At 27.9% G+C, this 22,412-nt stretch overlaps 2 protein-coding genes across 3 annotated transcripts in view; one reads left to right on the top strand and one right to left on the bottom strand.

The window, feature by feature from the left end:
• The window catches only part of LOC129961600 (annexin A7-like), a 76,022-nt gene extending 74,085 nt beyond the window's left edge, over positions 1-1,937 (bottom strand). The window contains exon 1 of the mRNA XM_056075105.1: positions 1,784-1,937. Within this exon, the coding sequence (XP_055931080.1) occupies positions 1,784-1,804 (21 nt within the window). The 5' untranslated portion in view covers positions 1,805-1,937. The remainder of the gene's footprint in view (positions 1-1,783) is intronic.
• LOC129961599 (condensin-2 complex subunit G2-like) overlaps positions 1-22,412 on the top strand; it is a 131,737-nt gene that overhangs the window by 67,490 nt on the left and 41,835 nt on the right. Inside the window, exons 1-11 of one of the 2 annotated variants that reach the window (XM_056075103.1) lie at positions 9,780-9,981; positions 10,890-10,989; positions 12,330-12,506; positions 12,939-13,053; positions 13,146-13,309; positions 18,503-18,643; positions 18,721-18,815; positions 19,339-19,420; positions 19,563-19,643; positions 20,264-20,356; positions 21,217-21,342. In XM_056075103.1, the coding sequence (XP_055931078.1) occupies positions 10,903-10,989; positions 12,330-12,506; positions 12,939-13,053; positions 13,146-13,309; positions 18,503-18,643; positions 18,721-18,815; positions 19,339-19,420; positions 19,563-19,643; positions 20,264-20,356; positions 21,217-21,342 (1,161 nt within the window). In that variant the 5' untranslated portion in view covers positions 9,780-9,981; positions 10,890-10,902. Of the gene's footprint in view, positions 1-9,779; positions 9,982-10,889; positions 10,990-12,329; positions 12,507-12,938; positions 13,054-13,145; positions 13,310-18,502; positions 18,644-18,720; positions 18,816-19,338; positions 19,421-19,562; positions 19,644-20,263; positions 20,357-21,216; positions 21,343-22,412 lie in introns of those variants that run through there. The other variant, XM_056075104.1, reaches the window with a different exon arrangement.

Genomic DNA, 22,412 nt, shown 5'->3' with positions numbered 1-22,412 from the left:
TTTAAAATTATTATTATTATTATTATTATTTACTACAAAGCACAAAACGTTCATGGATTCTGAAAATAAAATCTTGGACACTAGCGATGTACTCTGCTGTGCCCAAGAGTCACAATTTTAAACAAGGAAGGAGGGAGAGGCTTATAACAAAGTTTGTGAGAAAGTTTCGAAGAAATAATTCCGATTGATTTTAATTAATTCATTTTGATATGAGATAGCTTGTTATTTAAGAGCAATAAGCCTCTTATCTCAAGATTATCCATGAATGAAAATTTCAGATATCTTAAAACAAAATTTAAATAATCTATTTGTATTTTGGCAACCAACTCGTGATGTTAAAGAAAGAAGTAACTTGGCTCAACTTGGGAGAACGTCATTTCCGCTGTTGAATCAACGAAATTAATTTTAAAACTTATTATTGGAAACGATAACATGATAGAGGAGCTTTAGATATAACAGTCGGAGAAAGACTCAATATCATCAAAGATTCTCCATGTAAAGCCTCTGGGAGTGAAACGTGTTCACATTTAAAGGGCGTAGAGGTTGGGGGGGGGAGCACATATTGTCATCTGATCATGGTTCAAAATTACTATACTCATCCACAAATACTCCTCTTATAGTTTCTTAATGCTAAAATCAGAATTCTAATTTAATTAATCTGTAACAGTTTTTGCATTATCATTATTTTTATACTGTCATCAATACGGTATGTATATATATATATATATATATATATATATATATATATATATATATATATAAAGCTTTACTAATATTTTTCATAGCTAATTCACTTTCTACTGAACGTAACGAATCACAAGAATCAACAAGTTTAGTTTAGTTTAGTTATATTAACGTCCCGTTTTAAAGCAATACTAGGGCTCGTAATTTTAATTTTGAACCGCAGTCAGATGACGCGAGAGTCAGCAGGAATGGTCTTCTCGAAACTTTTTCGCAACTCTCTAATAAAGATATTGTATCCTTTCACTCAGCATAAATATTATAAATCTTGGGTAAGGCTATAAACGCCACTTGTACTTAAATTTTTATTTCCAGAAACCCTAATTTCCGAATTTAGTATTTCTTAGTATTGAGAAAAAAAAATCGAGAATGCCTTTTGAACAATTTTTTGTCAACCAATTTAAACTTTGGTACTGAACTGCAATTTAAATAATCACAAACTAAATTTTATTTTTCTAAATCATTTCATTTTTGAAATGTTGCGTTTACATGGATGCAAATGTACAAATTGACAGATAGGCTAATGAGTTTGATTCGAAATTTGATGCAAATCTATATTTTAAATACAAAAACTCCGTACTAAATTTCATTCATTTAGCTCTTTATGTGTTGATTTAATTGTGTTTATCTAAACTCGAACAGCCAGACGAACAAACTACTTGAGAAGAGATTATTTACAAACTTTTTGTTAGAAATCTACAAATTCGGTTAAGACCGCATACTAAATTTCATTGGTTCTAGCTGAAAGATTTTTTTTAAAATTTATTCTGTTTACGAATAGACATATTTTCAAAAACGTATATATTTTTCAAATTGAGAAAAATCTGAAATGTGAAAATTCGTTAAATCTGAGAGTTCTAATTTTTTGACGATTCTTTTTTGAGAAAATAGCTCAGACTTTGTTATTGAATGAACAATTTTCTAAAAATGTGGATATCCATTGAACACATGAAATATAATTAAGCAAAGTATGATATAAAATAAGTTTGTAAACTTTCCATACAATTTCATTTCTAATCTATATATAGAAAATAATACTTACTCTGCCGTAGAAAACAGCCATGTGCCCCGGTGAATTTGAAAAGCAAGAAACTAACTACCAGAAAGTTGTTTTCTCTGTCTGTGACAAGCTACCCTGATTGAGAGTGCATTTCAATTCAACTTGGAAGTGTTTGATGACATAAAACAGCGCTGAGAACATCTCCATAGTAACGCCTGGAAGCTTGTTTCCACCTGAGAATAGCGCCACCTATAGAATCTGTCCATCACCTAGCGCGATGCCTTAAGTAATCAATGCACGCTGTTTGCCGTAGAATATTTTAAAATATTGCATAATTATATGACTGTTACGTAACGGAAAATAAATGCAAATTGAAGTAAAAATTTGTCAGCGTAAAACATGTTTTACAGAAAATGGAAATAAGTGTTACTTATCTTATAAAAAGTGTCACTGTAAGTTTATCACCAGAAATATATTTCGCAAACTTTTTTTTCTCGTTCTCAGTTAAAAAAAAAAAAAAAGTTTCAAGGCTCTTTTAAAGGCTATTTTTTCGCAATCCAAAATATAAATATTCACAAACAAAGGAAATATTAGTCATATATATATATTTTTATAAATCGAAAGAGCATTGAATGAAAAAAAGTATATATATATCTTTTCAACTCACCAATTTTTTTCTCAATCTATGCTACCACATTTACATCATTAAATCTCCAATTTTTTTCACATGCCCAGAATTATTGTCATTCATATGTTAATGAATTATTAAATAATAGCAAACAAAAATTTGATTTAATTAAAACTGCTTCTAAAATATGTTCTAAATTATTTGCATTCATCAGAGTTATCAAGTTACATCAAAATGATTCAGATGTAATTAATTATAACCGATATTCCATGCGAGTTAGCTCGTCATCAAAGGCAACTAGTTTTAAATAATACTTTTGTCAATAACTTACCAATACAATATTCACAAAAATGGGAGATCTGATTAATTAGTTATATTCAAAGTGATGAAAACTGGCAATTTTTGGTAAGAGAAATTAATCTAGTTCTTGAAACTAAGGATTATGTCACGGTTTGATTTTACAATATCTATCGTGCTCACAGACAGATCGACATAACATTATGTGAACTTACATTCTGGTATTTATAACAAGAGGTTATTTCGCAAGTTTAATAGATGTAAGATAAATTAAACACCACATATCAAACTACTTTATTAAAAATTTTACCGGAGCTCAATTTTGAATATTTTCCAAAAAACTATAATTTTGAATGTTTTAAGTAAATAAAAAAAAGATAAATCAGTATGAAAGTAATAAAAAAATTGAGTTAAGAAATGTAATACCTATAGTTTTTGTTATATTTCTTGTGCAAATCTGGTAAAAAATATACATTGCTGTGTAGAATAGACATTTTATTCAGTAGAGGTCACTTTTTTTTAACTTCTTTAAGTTAAAGCAAGTGTTGACATAATTGATAAGAAAGAAATGAAGACATATATTGTTAACTAGCCGCCTTTGGCGACCAGCTGGCTCGCCGGCTAAAAGATTATATTATGATGGCCAACTAATGTCGGATAAAAGGTTAATATTTTATATCTTGGTCTCATAATAGGTTTTTCAGTAAAATATTTTTAAGCTTCAAATCTTGACAGTCATATAATTATTAAGAGGCCTTAAGCCGTTCTGAACATTGTACTACGAATCTTTCTCTAATTTTCTACCATCACCGGTAGAATTCAATTTTAAATTAAAGTGGAAATGATGAACCTGAACATAATATAAAGACTTTTTTATTGAATCCAAGCATGTCTGTTTTTTTAAAAAAAAATATGAGAACTGACTTAAACTGCAATTAATTTAAAGACATTTTTTTTTTTTTTTTTTTTTTTACTGAAACCAAACATACTTTTAAAAAAGTGTAAGAGAACTCGCAACAGAGTCGTTCGGCATTCATGTCTTATGGGCACTACAGAAAAATTTTCATAATTTTTAATATCTCAAAGAATTATTCAACAAAACTTTCATGGATTCTTCGTAAAATTCAGTTTTAGCTTTAATTTTAAAATAAATGTTGTTAGTAATAATATTTTATTTTTTCGCCTTATAAATATACTTCAAAAAATTATGAAATTTAAATTTTAGACAGTCCTTCGGTCTTATAGATTCATATTCTGCAAAATATTCTTGACTTATAAATAAACGTTTCTATCTTCTGCCATCAAATCTGGTCGATTTATTAAGTTTTGAATATTACAATATTAGAACATTCAACATTTTTATAATCTAGGCCAATCACTCTTGAGAAACCCTGGGAGATTAGTGGCTTCTTTGAGACGATCGATGAAGTGATCTAAAATCCCCTATTATTATCAATAGTGATATTGAAATTTTCATAAATCGATCAGCTTTAATCATTGATTTAGTTGATTAGAGTGCAACTTTTTTTTTATTTAAGATACCAGTGTCTCAAGAATATTTTGTTAAATATGACTCATAGGGCCGATGATATATGTAAAAAGTTAAAATTCGTAATTCATCAACAGTTATTTACTCAGCTAATTTAGAATGTAATTATTTATTTCACTTAAACCATTTGTTAATAGATGTCTATTATTAGTAGATGTCTATTACAAATTAAATGTTGGGCTCCGCTTGGAGTAGATATCTTGTAGATATTAAACAATATTTGCCGTAAATAAAATTTTTTCATTGAATTAGTAATACTGGTATTGGAAAAAATGATAGAAAACGTTTCCTTGCATTCACTTTTCAAAAACATCATAATTCATATTTATTTTATTTCATACAGACACATGCTGAATATTACATTTTTCTTGATTTAATTTTCAGTAACAGTTAACTTATTTTTTAATTTGAACTTTTCTCAATGTGATGGCAACATGTTGATAAAAGCTAATTTTTTCCCATGCGCGCGCTAAACGTGCTCGTGCAGATTAAATTTTATTTTTATTTTATAGGAAATAAAGCGTTGCAAAATATGGTTAAAATATTTATTTAAAAATTTATTAAAAATAGAAATTTAATTTGTAGGTAAAAACATCGGTATCATTAAAAAGATAATATTTTGGACTTCAATTTGATGTAAAATTATTTTTGTGCGATAATATTTTCGGAAGTTATAGCGGAAAAACGCCAAAATTTCCCGTAATTTTTAATTAATTAAAATTCTAATTAAAGATTCGAAACAATTGCTCCGAAGTGCATATTCCCGACCTCCAAAGTATATATGTGCCAAATTTGGTAGCTGCAGGTTAAAAGGTCTGGCCTGTAGAGCGCCAACACACACACGCACACGCACATTGAGCTTTATTATAAGTATAGATATAGGTGAATAACGTTGGTACATAATGGCTGGGAATCGATAAGAATTTCATAATCATTAAATTTTCTTTTCTTCCCCAAAATATTTTTTTGATATTTTTCAAAATAGCTTTTTAATTTTTTCTGTGTTAAACTTCTGTGCTATATTTGTAGAATATTTAATGCTACTTTTATTCTGCTAGGACAATTTCAATGACTCTCAGACAGATGTAATTCCCAAATGTGTTTTTCAACTTTGTTAAAATCTTGAGGTCGAATTTTTTGACAATTACAAATATATGTGACAGTAAAATTTATTTCACGATTATTGAAGTTTCTTGCCACTTACCTCCAAAGAGTATATAAATGAGACTTAAGTGGGCATTTGTAGAATCAAAACAATTTCTTTTGTTTAGAAAAATCAGATTTATTCTAAACAAATATTTTGGGCATCTCACCGAGGAACATAAAATTTATCACACTTATTTGGAAAATTTCAAACCAATTGCTGAGCTAAAGAATCTTTGAACCAATTTCGAAAATTTTTATTTTATATGAGAGTTTATGGCACCTTGATGCAAAATCAATATTTGTATGTTTTCACTTTCCTAAAGTTTCGAGAGGTATCACAAAATAAAATTTTGCCAAAGTTTCCAACCTTATTTATTTATCCGAATTCACTAATTTCTTTACTAGCATTTTATTGAACACGACAGTCTTGTGGTAAAGTCTTAGTTTCGGGCCTAAAATACTCCAAGTTCGTAATTCTATTCCACTCAAAGTTCTTTGTGAGTGTGGGTCTGGTGCACGTTAACTCCGATATAGCAGGCCGATCAACTTTCCACTGGTGTGATGCTGAAGATTGGAGGGAGGTGATCAACTGAGATATCATCTTCTTCATTTGTTCAAGATTCAAACTTACGAGATCCATCCCAAAATTGCTTTCATGTTCCTTCCAAATGGGACATAAATTTAATTAACTTTATAAGGAAAAGGTTAGGAACCAATTTTCCAGCTCCAACCACTGGTCTGTTTTCGTCACATTTTATTTAATTTGAAGGCTTATGTTCCTTAGATAAGTCATGAATGGTCGCCTACCTCCGACGAATTCACAAAAACACTGCTTCCTTATACATTCTATATAGGAGGGGGAAAATGTGATAGAGTCCCCCCCCCCTAATCACTGAATAGATTTCATCAATTTTTATATCATTTGAAATCTCATATCGTTTATATGCTTCAATAATCGCCTGTGTTCCTTCTCCTTCCACTTTCGAAGAATATCGTAAAATAATACCTTGACACAGTCGTCAATTTCAATAACTTAACTGATTTCGCCAAGTTATGTTGCCATTTTACATGTTTCACGAACTATCAGAATGCTCTATGCTTAATGTGCTAGTATAATGTAAGCTGTATAATATTTTATTTAGTGTTATAAAAGGCAAACCGCGAAGTTGGTTTATATAACGTTATGAACTCTATTAATACCATGGCCTAACAACTTGTTGTCTAAGACGGCTTTGAATCATTAAAGAAGTTATTTGCATTTTTAAGAACTTTTTTTTTCATTATTTTCTACTTATGTTTCAGTTTATGATGTATTTGTAAATATTATGGAATTTTGTAATCAATATTTTCTTAATCTTACCATTAATAAAAATCAAAATGCAATTAAAGTGCGTAAAATAATGAATGATATTTATTTTCTAATAATATTAAAGTATATTTTACTGAAAAATCTAAAATGGTGCAAAATATTAGAACTTTTATACAGTAGAAAATCAATAAAAAAAATCGGTTATTTTTAAGTTTCACCTTAACAGGCATAAGAATGTTACGACGAAATTAAATAAAACTGGTTTATGTTTCCTTACAAGTTAATGATAAAGAAATTAGAAACTACAAAAGAAGACCGAAATAGAGCTGTGTGAGAGGAAGTCTAATTATGGCTTAGAATTTATTTCTGTCAACAGAAGTCATTATTTCCGTTTATTTTATAATTTTATTTTTCAACTACCCGTCTCCGTTAGCCACATCTCCGCATGTTCTTCCAGAATCTAAAATAGTTCGCAAAAAAAAAGTCTTCAGCCACAATTACTATGCCATTTCCGTCAATTTTGTTTCATATGATAGTTAATGATATCTAGATATGTCATCAATAGTTTTCTGTCCTCCACCAATCCAACTTTATTCGCTATATTCTTTACTAGTCGCCTTACACGATCAGCTGATTCGCCAGTAATATTGATTATATTTAATTTTAAAAAACGTTTAGACCAAATTCCATGTCTATGATTCCATCATATTATAGACATTAAAGCTTTGTTATTAGCCTTTATTCAGCGGTATTTTAACTTCATATTTTGGAAGTGTGTGTGTGTGTGTGTGTGTGTGTGTGTGTGTGTGTGTGTGTGTGTGTGTGTGTGTGTGTGTGTGTGTGTGTGTGTGTGTGTGTGTGTGTGTGTGTGTGTGTGTGTGTGTCGATAGATAGATTTTGGGGGGAAAAATCCATCTACCGGAAATTTATATCCAACAATACATATTGCGGGCACTGCTTTTTTTATTTTTACGAGAAACAGCTGTCATGAAAATAAATTCTTTTTTCCCAATTCAATATTTAGAAAGTATTAAATTATTGAACACTTTTAGAATACGATTTTTTCTTCATACGGATAGAAAAGTACTTATGAACACTTTTTTCAACGAGGGTTTTTTTTTAAACAATATAATCTGAATTTTTAAAAATATATTAACTTCTGTATAACACATACTGAAGTGCAATTGAATAAATTTTGCTCGTTTTTAAAAAATGCATGTATGAAATACAAAATAGATGCAATGGCGAAAAACCATTATATACGCTTTGTCAATAATAATATATTCATGGTGCAATAAAGGAAAATAAACGTCATAAATGTTGTAAATTGTATGTTGTATAAGAATTGCCTTCAAATTAAATACCAAATATTAGAAAATAAACTTAAAAGTGGAGCTAAAAATATGAGCAAGTTATTTCATACTACTTTCTTGCTACCTAGGTGAATGTAAAAATAATTTAGCGCCTGTGACCTACTATTGTCAAAATCTGCCACTGCAGACCTTAGTGGCCCTGTAGTATAGTTTAGATTTCATGATATATTCTATGGAAGATTCGCCCTGCATATGGGCCTACTACACTTTAATTCGTAGCAATCAATCTATGCACACAATCTTAGAAGAAGTCTGAGATTCACTCGATGTAGAAGTTGAGAGACAAAGTCAAAAGAAAAAGGCATTGTGCATTCTTTATTTATTGACGGTTCAAATTCATATGATACTATCCAAAAGTCCTTAGTACAGTTATAAGACGAATTGTTAGAATGATTATAGAATAGTGGCTTTTTTTCTATTAAAGTTATAAACAGCAATATATTAGTAAAGTGAATCTAAAGATGCCGTTTATATCGCTTTTTCTGAAAAATAATCCAAAGCAATACCACTTTAAAATCCAGCTTTCTTCACTGAAAAAGATATAAAATAATTTCGTATCCGGTCTAAAGTTTCGTTTTGTTCGTAATGTCTTTAGATCTTTCCAATAGGTAATTCCCTGATTACCCACGTAAACTCTAATATTTCGTAACAATAAAAAAAAAGTTCAAAGCAGATTCTTTGAAATAAAGTCTACATTGATCTATCACAATTAGTTGCTTTGCAAACTTCTTGCCTCAAACCGAATTTTCAAGATGGTAATTTTATTCTTAGATTTTTTTTCTTTACTTAATAAGTTTCTGGTATACTTTTTATAGGGTTTTATTACTTTACTTAAATTTATTAGTACTTTCCTTAAATCCACTTGTTAAAATGCTCCTTCCCAATTGTATTCTGAAATGGGAAGAGAGAAGTCATTGACATGAAACGACCTTATCTGCAGAACAGAAAGTTCATTGACCAATTGTAACTATTTATAAAAAAAAGTAATTAATGCATTTTTTAAAAATAAAGTATTTTTATGTTCTTAAAGTTCCTTTTAAGATTTGTATTTTATAAAAAAAAAATTATTTTTATTCATTTCTCTTCTCAATTAATATAATGTAATCAGCGTGCATTTCTAAGCAGTAACGGATGAACCTCAGCGCATGTTTTAGTTGTTAATAAAAATAAAAGGTAACCAAATATCACAATATTGCGCCATTTTTTATAAAATGTATTTACATTCTTTTAATCATCTAATCATCTTTAAAGAGCTTCTTGATGTCAAATTCAGATAAAGTATTTATTGAATGTTTCTGTTGTGTCGCATTAGAGCAGTACAAACTGATCCGAAATTTATGCATTATGCTCGATGTCACAACTTTTGAAAGCCTTATTTAAGACGCTAGAAAACTTGTTATCTTACTGAAATTGAAAAATTTATTTTTCAGCAATTTTATTATATGCATTCTTATCGTTAGTTTATGAAGCTGTTAAAAAAAAAAAAAAAAAAAAAAAGACTTTAAGATGTCAAGCCTCTTCTGATAATTAGATGCAATTTTCGAAAAAAAAATTTTTTTTTTTTTTTTACTATTTCCGCCATTTTTACTTTAAATAAATGATAAATATTTAATGCGAATTTTTCATTTGGTGAAGAATAAGTTATTCCGGGTTGTAAAACTGTTGCAGCTTTTACTGTCTCAAGCATGTTTTTCAATGTTGTTAAAAGCATCTGGCATTAGTGATTATGCAATTCTCATTTTTTTTATTGATGTAACTGGCAGTGAAAAGCGCGCGATTTAGAAAATAATTATTTAAAAATATTATCGGAACTATAAACTAATTGTACTTCATTAACCTCAATTTTAATCATGTTTTTATCTTTCACACGATCGTATTTAGCTACATAATTCCTGTTTTGCAGAACTTTATGCCATTGATGAGCTGATTGTGATATACGTATGTCATTTGTTGTGGTTTTTTCCAACGTTAAATCGTTTACTAATGATAACAGTAAATAAGCAGTAATTGTTTCAGATTACTATTAATGCATGCTATTTTTTTCACAGTATTTTTTTAAGTTGCTATTCTTTTTTGGTGTGATTTGTTAATATATACAATTAGGTCAACCGTTGTAGAACTAAATCGTTAATTATGAACAGCCTCTTCTATATGCTGATCAGTAAATATTGTTTATGGATCTATGGCACTACCATTATGTGAAATGTCTTTTGTTCATTATCGTGAAGATTAATTCAAATTAAAAATTGCAAGATGTTTTAACCTCTTGTTTTGAAAAATTGCATACATAAAGTTCCATATACTTTATAAGTTTAGTTTATGTATTCTTGCAATTAGATTTACTTATTAATAACATCTGAAAATGGTTTAAATTTTGTGTGTATATATATATATATATATATATATATATATACACACACACACAAGGTACAAGGTAGTGTTGATTTTAAAAAATGTCTCATACCTTCAGTTTCATACCTATCAGATAGGTATAATTTTATTTATAATTATCTGTGTAAGACTAATACTTGATTTCATTAGGTATATTGAATTGCAGTTTCTGTTCATGTTATAAATTTTTATTATATCTTTAAATCTTATAATAATAACTAATTCTTAAAAAGTTTTTTTCAATGTTTGCCATTTATAAATATCACATAAATTCAGATATATTTTAAGAATCTTTTAATGTGAATCATTATAAATCATTATGGAAATTTTTAAATATATTTTTATTGTATGTCTTTTTTTTTTTTAATTTTCTTGTTTACCCATAATTATTTTTTAAAGTAATGTAAAATATTAATGCAGATTATTAAGTTGTTGCTTTTTTTTTTAATTTTTAGTTTTTTTTAAATAATGGATGATCAAATATCAAGCCAGGATTTTATTGCTGCAGTAAAAGACATTAAAAATGGGAAATTGGTGGAATATGCTATTCAAAATGTGAGTAATGTTATTTTTTACTTTGTTATAGTATAAAATTGTTTTTTTATAGTATTAACTAGAAATTTATTTGTTTTAAAAAGTGCATTTACAATCAATTATTCTTTTAGTTTTAGTTCAGATGACAATAGCTAAGGATAAAATTATTGAATATCAGGAATAAATAAATCCTGTTTTGCAGTTACTTTATCCACTTATTAACATAGCAGTATATGTTAACCTTTAGGCTTCGGGAGCCCGAACTCAGAAAAGTTACTTTGAATACGGGCATTCATTGAAAAAGGGAAAAGATCGAAAGGAAAGGGATTTTACGATGCAATTAGGGTTCAGCTGAAAGGTTCAAATGAGATAAGGAAATTCAAACTCGTTGCTGGTACAGCAGTTGTACCGAGCTGTAAGGAAAGGTACAAAAAAATCTTGTGCTGCAGTTGTACCAGCCATAAGCTAGAGGTTAATATTTTTGTGATATGAAATGTTTTAAAATACGAATTTAAAGACTTCTCCAATTTTGTAAATATACATATTTTTATTAACATTTAGCAATCATTGTAAAATGAAGAAATATAATATTGCATGCAATTTAACCACTTGTAATAGAACATATGGTTATAAACACAGTTAAAAATTAATTTTTTTTTATTTTGTTAAAGAATATACACTTTCTAATTTGAATAATTGTTTTATAATTATTAATTGTTTAATGAATTTTTTAACATTCTCTCTATATATTTGGTGATGTTTATTTTTCAGAATAGAATTTTATGAAAATTTGCATACTCTTAAGTAAATAAAATGTGTATTATTAAAGGTATTGTGAAACCTGTTTAGATGTTTAATATAAATCTCCATGAAATCTTTTTGAAATATGGAAAACTACAATAAAAATAAATTGATTTAAAAATATTGAAAATAATTTTTTACGTAACATTTATTAAAAATCAATTTATTTACAATGGTGTAAGTAAGAATTTAAATGCAATGTAAAGAAGAAGAAAAAAAAAAGTTGAAAATTACTATACTACTTGTAGTTTATTATTAATTGTTTTTTTGAAATTGACATTTATTTATCACTATACAGATTTATTTTATAAAAATACATTTAATTTAAAATAAAATTTATCTGAAACTAATTTTTTCTTGTTTGTTAATAAAATTTGCCATTTAAAAAAATTTAGATTTTAGATTTGTTGAATTAAACAGAATAATTTTTAGTGCAAATAATAATATAAAAAGAATTACTTTGCAAAAATGTTATGTTTAGACATTTAGGTTCTTGAAAAAAATGTAAAACAATGTTAAACTAACTCTATATTAACAGTATTGGTTATTTTTATTTTCAGAAATCAAAGAAATCATCATTCATGTTTAAAAGTATATTGAAGCAGTTAAGTATTGAAGAAATTGATAATATGTGGGATGACTTAAGCAAAGTTGTTATTAATCAAGTGGATACCATTATTATAGGAACTACTAAAAGATCTCCAAATAAAAGTAAAGCAATCTCTCCAAGCAAAAAAGTAAATGTTATTTTTTGTAATTGTAAAGTGTAATATGAACTGTTAGAAATTCACAAAACTGTTGTGCAAGTCCTCTGTTGAATATCTAAATTTTCCTATTTAACAAATATAGTAATGTTTGAAATTTTCATTATTTATTATTTATCCTATCTATAAAATATTAGATATTTTATAGTACTTTGTATTCTAAATATTATGTTGGTTAGTTTTTATGTTATTATTTGTTTAATAAAAAAGTTAATAATAAAAGTTAAAATATATATAAAATTGTTCTTTTTTGACTAGGTTTATTATTAATCAAATTAATAAAATTCCAAGGGAAACTTTCATAATCTTAAGTTTTTTTTTTTTTTTTTTTTTTTAAAAAAAAAAAGATCCTATCTAATATATATAACTAATCCATTTTCAATTGTATCATTTTATTTATTTTAGGCTTGCTTAGAAGTTAGTAATATCATTCAAGCAGCTATTGACTTGGCTGCAGTGATTTTGGATCAAAGAATGCCTGTCTCCCAAGGTCTTTTACACATGGTCGTATTTCTGAACCGTAAGGAATTTTTATTTTTGTATGAAAATGTATCAAAATAAGATATAAGAATTGATCTCATGTAGATTAAATTGTGCATTTCTAAAATTTAGGTATCATTTTTGAACTGCCTAGCAGCTTAGATAATTTGAAAAACAGTATTGCATTGCTGTGCGAGAAAATTTTCCATTTTGACTACCTCGACCAAGATCATGAACTCGTCACTTTTAACGCTTTTCTTTATTTGATGCAGCGATCCTTAGCACAAAAACATATGGTAAGTTTAAAAAATTTTATTCATTCTTTATAAACCTCTAATAAATAAATGTAAAATAGCATCAAATATTTTTCTACTATGCAAAGCTGGGTTCTTTATTTTGTTTACTAAAATTGTTTTAAATGTTTCATTAATAATTTTTAACTTGACAAAGTTTAAATTAAATCCAAAGGAGTACTTTTTTTCTTGTGATGTGAGTGCTTGTATTTCATCATGCATGCTTTTCTGGAAGATCTTCCTTGTACCTATCATTGACATTTTTTGAAAATGAACTATGTACTCTGTTAAATATTTGTTATAATTATTTATTAGTTGTGTATCTATTATCAGGGAGCCATTAATTGTTAATTGCTTTGCATTCCATGTGTTTTTGTTGCTTGACTTAAATCACTGAAGGAAATGTGTGCAATTTTTATATTACCTTATGTACAGATTTAACTTAATAATTTAAAAAAAAACTGTTATGATGTAAAATTTGTATTTGATTTAATCATTAAACCTGATGTATATAAAATTAACAGATTAACTACTTTCTTTTTACTGCTGAAATATGGCACATTTGTTAACGTAATTAAAATTGCCATGGCATTAGAAGGACCAGGAAATTTAAAACTCATACAAAAAAAGGGGGGGTTTCAAAAAACCCGGGAAAATACAGAGAATTTTAATTTTCAATTTTTGTTCAACCGTTGTTTTTTTTCCGTCTCCAAACATTTCAAGAATAAAATATCATAGTCATAACTCCAAATACAAAGTACTATCTACTATGTAATTGCAAAAATTCATCCTTTTTCTACTTGCTGCACCCTCTCCTTTCTATATAGGTCAGTCAGTTGAATTTTGATTTGTGGTACAGTTCTTTTCCAATGAGATACCTGGATTGCAGCTATGTATCTATAACTGCATGAGAGAATATAATAAATTTCTTTGGCTGTAATGGCAACATTCAGTTTGTGGAAGCATCGCAGTGTTATTAACTCACACATAAGTTTATTGAATAGTTTGTTTACTTTTAAAGAAATTGAGAGTAGATTTAAAAAAAAAAATTTTAAACATTGAGTTACACGAAATCCATATTTAATATAGATTGGGCAGATTAAAATATGAATCCTGACTTTGCTGAATGGATTAGAGAAATTCCGCAAAATCTGTTTGCTGTGTACTGCTCGCTTTGTAAGAAGATAATAAGCTTAAGTAATATGGAAAAATAGGCACATATTAGTCTTGTGAAAAGAGGAAAACTCAAAATTATGTGTCAGTTTGAAAAGGTCATAATTGATATTGGACTTAGTGTCTAAAATGAATACAGGGTATATCTGAAGGACTTAGTGTCTAAAATGAATACAGGATATGTCTGAAAACATCAAATTTGATGTTTATAAATAATTAGATTTTGAACTTTTTAGTTCAAGAACACTAATTTAAAGCTGAATTTTTATAGGCATTAAAATTTGTTGCATCACATTTGACCTTTACTACATTTAAGGAGGGAAATATTTTCACATATGTTCGCTGTATGTTATTGTTGTGCATTACTTTTTATGGATTAAATTTTATGGATTTATGGATTAAACAATAAAAAATTTGTAATGTACTTTGATGAAATTTTGAACCACATTTCACATTTGAGAATTTTAAAGAGGTTGTATCAAGTTTGGACATACGGTTATTTTATAAATTAGTGTGGATGGATCAAAAGTAAATTAAAAAATTTTAAAAGGTATCAAAGATCTTTTGTGCTAAAATGACTATAAAAATTTAAATCTAGGTATTTTTAGGCTACACTTAATCCATGGAATGCTTCAATATGGACATCTACTCAGTGGAAAGTAAACATTACTCTAAGAGCAATGTGTAGAATATTTAAAATAGTTCAGCTAGTTATGTTGATTTCCTGGAAATTCAGGTTCTTCTTAATTTATGTTGAAGTTTTGTTCTATCCACTGGGTAGAAAATGGGTTCTAAACAATTTTGATGATATTAAGAAAGAAATGCATAAATTTTAATTTAAATATTAAAAAACTCTGCCTAGATCTCCTACAAGTGATAATATTATAAATGCTTGTTAGGATTAATCGATTCTGGCGAAAGTTAACTTAATGTATTCGAACATTCTTCAACTATTTCTTAAAAATTGCAGACGCCTGAACCATTGGTGCTTTCGTTATATGATCCTGTGGTGGTAACATTATAAGCCAGTTAACAACTTCCGGAGAAGAGAGTACTCTTTTGTCTAGTGGTTATGTTACTCGGCTATGAATCCTAACGTTGCGAGTTCGAACCTCAAACCTGCACATTGGTGGCCCTGGTTCTGAACAACCGCATCCTTCATTCAGCTGTCGTGGCTCCATCTACCGGCAGCAACCACTCGCACACGCTCGCCGTCGCCCACCATAACACTTGGCGCGATATCAACGTTCGTCGCTCGCCATAACTGGCGCGATAAACTCTACCGACTCACTGGTGGGGGACTGTTGTGGTGGTAACATTATAAGCCAGTTAACAAGTTCCGGAGAAGAGTGTACACTTTTGTCTAGTGGCTTTGTTACTCAGCTATGAACCCTAACGTTGCGAGTTCGAACCTCAACCTGCACAATCCTTTTCACAATTAATGAAGAATATTGTCCAGAGATGCAAAATCGAAGTAGCAAAAACATTATACAGCTTATTTTTGATAGAGGTGAATGATACTAAAATTTTGAAATTGAATTTTTTAAAAATCTATATTGGAATTGTGATTTCGAGTTACTTGATTACTAGCAGAGTTATTGAAATTGAAAAAAGAGGCTTTTTTAGTAGAGTTATATTTGTGAACAAAAGTCTAAAAAACATGAAAAAATGTTACTGTTTTTAAAGCTGCATCTTGTTTAAATTCCCATTAATTGAAGAACCTTGCTTTATCCGCTCTTTAAAACTGTGGAGTATTGCCATTCTATAATACTAGTACATGACTGCTGTTCACACATTTCTTCTTATATTGTATACTAGCCGCCTTTGGCGACCAGCCGGTTCGCCAATCTTAATGTTCGTTAAAATTTTATTAATTAAATATTTTATGCAATTCCTACTTTAATAGCTTCTTCATCAAAATATTTTAAAACTTCAAATTTTGATTGTCATATAATTCATTCATAATATTATAAAGGCCTTCAGTTATAACGTAATATGTATCTCTCTAATTTTCTGTTAGCACCCGTAGAATTTATGCTTTAAATTAAAGTGGGAAAAATTAATCTGCAATTAATATAATAATATTTTTTACTGAAACAAAGCATTTTTTTTATAATCTGATTACTGAAAATAGAGTCACTCAGCGTTTAAACTTTATGGGCACTAAAGAATATCGTTTTTAATTTATTTAATATCTCAAGAATTTGTCAACAAAATTTTCTTAGATTCATTATGAGCAGATCGATTCATTAACAATGTTTAATTTTAAATGCATCAAACACTAAGAAAATAAAACGAATCGTTTAAAATAAACGGTTGAAAACAGGTTTTAAAAAAACTACTTAAAAAACGATGTACTTAAAACTATAAGCATATACAAAAAATATATAACTAACATAAATACATTTTAATTACAAAAGCATACAACGAACCTAAAAATAATTTAAATCCAGTCCGCATCTGTTGATAATAATTGTCAACACAATGCGGAATTCAGAACACAATGCGCATGCGTGAATTTTCAACGCCAGTTACGTAATGCAAATACGTGATTTCTTCTACGCCAGTTGGGGTAACGCTACGCGGATTAGAAATTTTTAATTTCCTTTATTCTGTTTTATTTTAATTCAAAAGTACTTCAGAATGAATCTGAAAGATCGATTCATTAACAATGTTTCATTTTAAATGCATCAAACATTAAGAAAATAAACAGAATTGTTTGAAATAATCCGTCGAAAAATATTAACCCTAGCCTCATTACTGTTGGGAGAAAAAAAACTGAAGCCTTACTCAATTGGCGGTGGGGAAAATGGAAGATTTTTTTTGGTGGGAAAGTTAGTTTTTAATTGATAATAAAAATTCGAAAAAAGGAACCCCAGGTGCACATTCCCAACCTCCAAGGTATACATGTACCAAATTTGGTAGCTGTAGGTCAAACGGTCTGGTCTGTAGAGTGCCGACACACACACACACATACACATTGAGCTTTATTATAAGTATAGATATGTATGGGGAAAACACAGAGAATACTTTTTTCCCAGATTTGTGTGGCAACGCTGATAATAATGCAGTACCTGTGTAGCTTCTGATCAATATGATGCTGAATCAACTCAAATAATCTTTTCATTGAAATGTTGTGGTTTTTTAATTGTTAAATTGTTGTGTACAAGAAAATATAAATCAAGTGCCATGTATTATTCATCACTTTATATCTTATTGCCATTTAATTATAAAGTGAAATAAAAATCGTATCTATTTTGTTCAATGTATAACTGAATTATTTTATATATTTTAAATTTATACTAACCTTTTCATCTAAAATTTGAAATATAGAATTAAGTTATTGCATTGAAAAAAGGGATTTTCCTTGGTTTTCAGATTGTTATAATTTTTTTGGTATTCATTTAGTATCAGTAGATGAGATATAAGCATTTTTTCTTGTATTGTATAATATAAATATAGAACTGATTTTCTTATGTTTTTTGGTACTTTTTAAAGTTAAGTGAAATCTTGTTAATTACTTGGTTTTAATTTAATTTTTTTTTTAATTCTAAATGTTTTTCTCATTTCATTGTCTTGAATGCAAATATGTTTTTTTTTTTAAAAAAAAGGCATGTATTTATTAAGATTGGCTTGCTTGGCAGCTATTAATATAATTACTCTTAAGAAATAATATATGAAATTATTCGTAATAATTGCAATAAATAATATAATTAAAAAAAATTTTAAAAGCTTATTGACACTCTTATTTCAAATAACATATATATAATTTGATTTTTCTCTTTAAATCGATTTTATAAGTAAACTGCTAGATATAAGCATCCGTTTAATTCTTTTTTTGTATGTAAATATATATGTTAAAAATAAAAATATAACAGTGCTATGACTATAATATTAACACTAAATATACATATAATAACCTCTCATATTAAATATAACGTCTTATACAATGTGTTTCATAAAATGATCAATTTAATTATCCTAAATTGATTAATATATAGGATATATTGTCTTTATATATAGAAAAAAGATGTGAAGCGGGTTTTTGCTCTACGGTCTCTGATTCCCAAAGTCATCAGCATGAAAGAAGAGGTTGATGTAAATGAAGTATTTAATCTCTATAAAAAATGTGTTACCTCATCTCTCTACTTATCAATGTTAGAGGTATTGTACTTCTTTTTTTACTTTCCCTTTGTATTTGTTGTAGAAGCATTTATAATACATATTCTTAATTCTTCTAGGGTCAAAAAATCATTAAATTAATTCTGGCAATAAATAATGAATATGTTTCTCAAATACATGAAGCGATCAAGCGAAATTTATCCTCAGCTACACTGTAAGTATTGTGTTATTAGATTTTGATACGAAATATTATTTCTATTATATTTAAAAAAAAGTTAGTAGTTCTTATTTTTAATACAGTTATCTTGTCTTTTAATACAGGTTTTTTTTTTTTTTAAGTTTTTATTTTCTATTACTAATATATATTTATATTATTATTATTTGCATTTCTGTATATATTGATAAAAAAGTTCTGATTTTCAAATATGTAAATATATTTTTTTCTTTGGGTAAATTTATTAATTTAAAATTAGTTACGTGTTCTGGTGTTGGTTTTTTTAATCCACCATTTTTTTTTTGTAAGCAAATCATTCATGTTAAAATATGTAAGTTTTAGAGAGTTATTCTTCCCCTTTTTTACAATCCAAACAAGACATTTACATAATTTAAAATTTCTCTTGTTAAAAATATCTTCATTATTTTTATTATTAAATATATCCAGATATTGTCTTTTTTATTTGCATGTTTACTGTTATTATACCTCTAAGAATTTAAACATCTTTTGGTGTTTTTGAAAGGGCACAAGGTTCTGCTTATGGAAAAGCTTACTTCAATGCCTGGGCTTTAGCTGTGAAAACGAAAAATGAGGAATTACAAAAAGTAATTGCTTCTGAAAAACTTATTCGGTTAAATGTTTTACTCAAATTTTAACAACAGCTACTGTTGATCTTATAAAAAATATTTATTGAAAACAAACTGTGAAATTTTTATTAATTGATGAAAATTTTTCCACTTTCTTTAGGACCTTGAAATATGCTTTCAGGATTTCATCACGATGGCTGTAAATGGACGACGAAAGGCACTTGTGGCAGTTGTGAGAAAAGTGATGCATTTTTTACTCTCTTCTATCACAATTAAATGATTTTAGTGCATTCATGAAAATGTGGTTTAAAAAAATTGATCAGCAATTGCAAAAATTATGATAAAATTACGCTGAATCTTTTTTAAATAAGATAGATTAAATCAGTTATTCAAATGAAAGCTAATGTATTTTGACTATTGTAATTTCATTAAAAAATTCTTTATTTAGAGTAAAAAGCTTGTATAAATATATTTGCTAATACAAATAAATAATATTTGTTCTTTGGTGGCAAAATAAAAATTTCAGTTTTAGGAAGTTTAAACTGAAAAAAACTTGATGTTGCAGGTTGCATTAATGAATAAAAGTTATTTCATTGAAATTAGTGCAACAATGTGCATAGCAGTCAATCAAATGTATTCTCACTGAGTATGTTTAGAATAAAAACAATGATGCACTTAACAAATTGTATTGCTAAAGTTCCATAAATGAAAAGTAATGAAACCATTTACATTGATGAAAATTTATAGTCTTAAATTTTGTAATATCTCAATATGTATGTTAAGCTAGAGTTGTGATTTTAATTACCAAAGGGTAAAAGTGGGGGAAAAAACTAAGTTTTTTTTTTTTTTTTTTTATTTCAGATTTTGGCTCAATTCAACAGTCAAAAAAAAGATATTCGTGTATCTAAGTTGCTTTATATTTCGTACCAACCTATTCTTTGGCGCTCCTTAAGAGTAAGTGTTTTTTATGGTTATTGTGAAAGATGTCTATATTGTTATACTTGTACTTTTGTATTCCTGTATTGTTATACTTGTAAAACTATTCGGAAATATAATAAGATTATCTTTTTCTTCTTTCTTATATTTTTTAAATATTAAACAGTAGCCCCCCAAAAAAGTTATCATAATTTAAAGCTTGGTGTAACATGCCTTAAAAAAAATTACATTCGAAAGAAATGTCATGTTAAGGAGAAATTTTTGTAATGATATCTCTAAATATAATTTAAATCTTAATTTAGCTCATATTAACTTCATTTTAAAATTATCTCTTATTTCCTGATTCAATTCCACTCTTTACTTAATTATTTTTAACACATGCTGTTGAAAATTATTCACTTCAGCAGGTTTTCATGCTTCAGGTGAAGGGACAAAAATCCCTAATGTTATTACATTCTTTTCGAGGTACTTAAATTTATCCTTATCTAAATCGACACGTAAAAGAAATCCCTATCAAAATCTCATTAAGGAAAAATTTGTCTCTTCCTCTCTTGTGTTGCGATGTAAACTGACTTATTTCTTATCATTTATTCTTTGTACATAAATTATGCCTTTCTAGTTAAAATAAATCAAAGTTAAAAATTTCAAAGGTTATTTTCTTTTCGTCCACATATCTGCTAAAATATGTTGTGTGCATATATGTATATATATATATAATCTCTCTCTCTCTTTTTCCTTAATATTGCTTGGACTCTCTGTAGGGATGTAATGTGATAAATCCTTGCATTTCAAAAGTGTTCAAAGTATGCAAACTAAATATATTTACTAGCTTTAATTTAAAAACCAGAATATGTTGATTGAATGTTATATATTTTCAGCACCCAGATGGCCTTATTCGAGCCAATTCAGCTCGACTTTTCCTTGATGTTTTCCCTCTAGAAGATCCAGAAGTTAAACTTGTTGCTGTTGATCAAGAGCTCAATGAACAATTGCTTTTGATTAAGGTAAATGTTCAATTATTCTGTTATTTTGTATTTGTAAGAAAGAATTCAAAAATATGGCATAGATCAGTGTCAATCTGATCTGCATAGTAAAATCTGTAATTTTTCTTATTTATTAATAAGATAAATTACAGATTTTTTAAATATAAAGGCTTATACATGAATACATTTTTTGGGGGGAACGTATGGGAGGAACATGAAATTATAAATATCATAAAATCATATCTATTCAATATGCCATCTTAAGAAAGACAATCTTTATTTATTTGGTATCTAGATTTATTTTGCATTTTCTGTAACTTGTTTAGTGTTACAGTATCAAATATGTGCTAGCTATATTCTGTATAGTTTGAAAAATTACCACATTCTATATTATAGAATTTACACTTTGCAATTTTCCTAATTATGATCAAACATTTGCTGAATTCAGTATAAGAATTCTTGAGATGTATAGGTGGTTATCAAAATAATGGAAACATCTGTGAGTAAAAGTGATATTTTTGAATGCACTTCATAAGCATTAAAATATAATAATAGCTACCAGTTTTTTTATATATATATATAAATAGCAATGTATATATTCTGGTAGTATGTGTAAGCTTTATTGAAGTTCTGTAATTCTTGGATTTTTTTTTTTTTTCAAACGTCTAAAATGTCGAACCTCTCAAGATTTTCAAAGAGGCCAAATTGTAGGAGCCCGTCTAACTGGATCAGATGTGACCGAAACTTGTGACTTTTAGACGTTTCTAGAGGTATAGTGTCTAAAGTCATGACAGCATACACACAGCTTGGCAAGACAAGCTCGGCAAAGCAAAATAGTGGGCCAAAAAAGAAGCTAAGCGAAAGAGACAGGCCGATATAGAAGCGGGTTGTAATGTCTAAAAAGCGAACAACTGCAGCAAAAGTGACCACAGAGTTCAATATCCATCTAGATTCTCCAGTGTCAGTGATTATAGTTGAAAGACACCTTCATAAACAAAACATTTATGGTAGAGCAGCAAGTCCCAAGCCACTTGCCACTGATGTTAATGCTAAACGTCATCTGCAGTGGTATCACACTCACAAAACCTGGT

The sequence above is a fragment of the Argiope bruennichi genome, chromosome 2 (assembly GCF_947563725.1).
Source record: "Argiope bruennichi chromosome 2, qqArgBrue1.1, whole genome shotgun sequence".
Taxonomy (NCBI): domain Eukaryota; kingdom Metazoa; phylum Arthropoda; class Arachnida; order Araneae; family Araneidae; genus Argiope; species Argiope bruennichi.
This window is presented reverse-complemented; position numbering and strand designations above follow the sequence as displayed.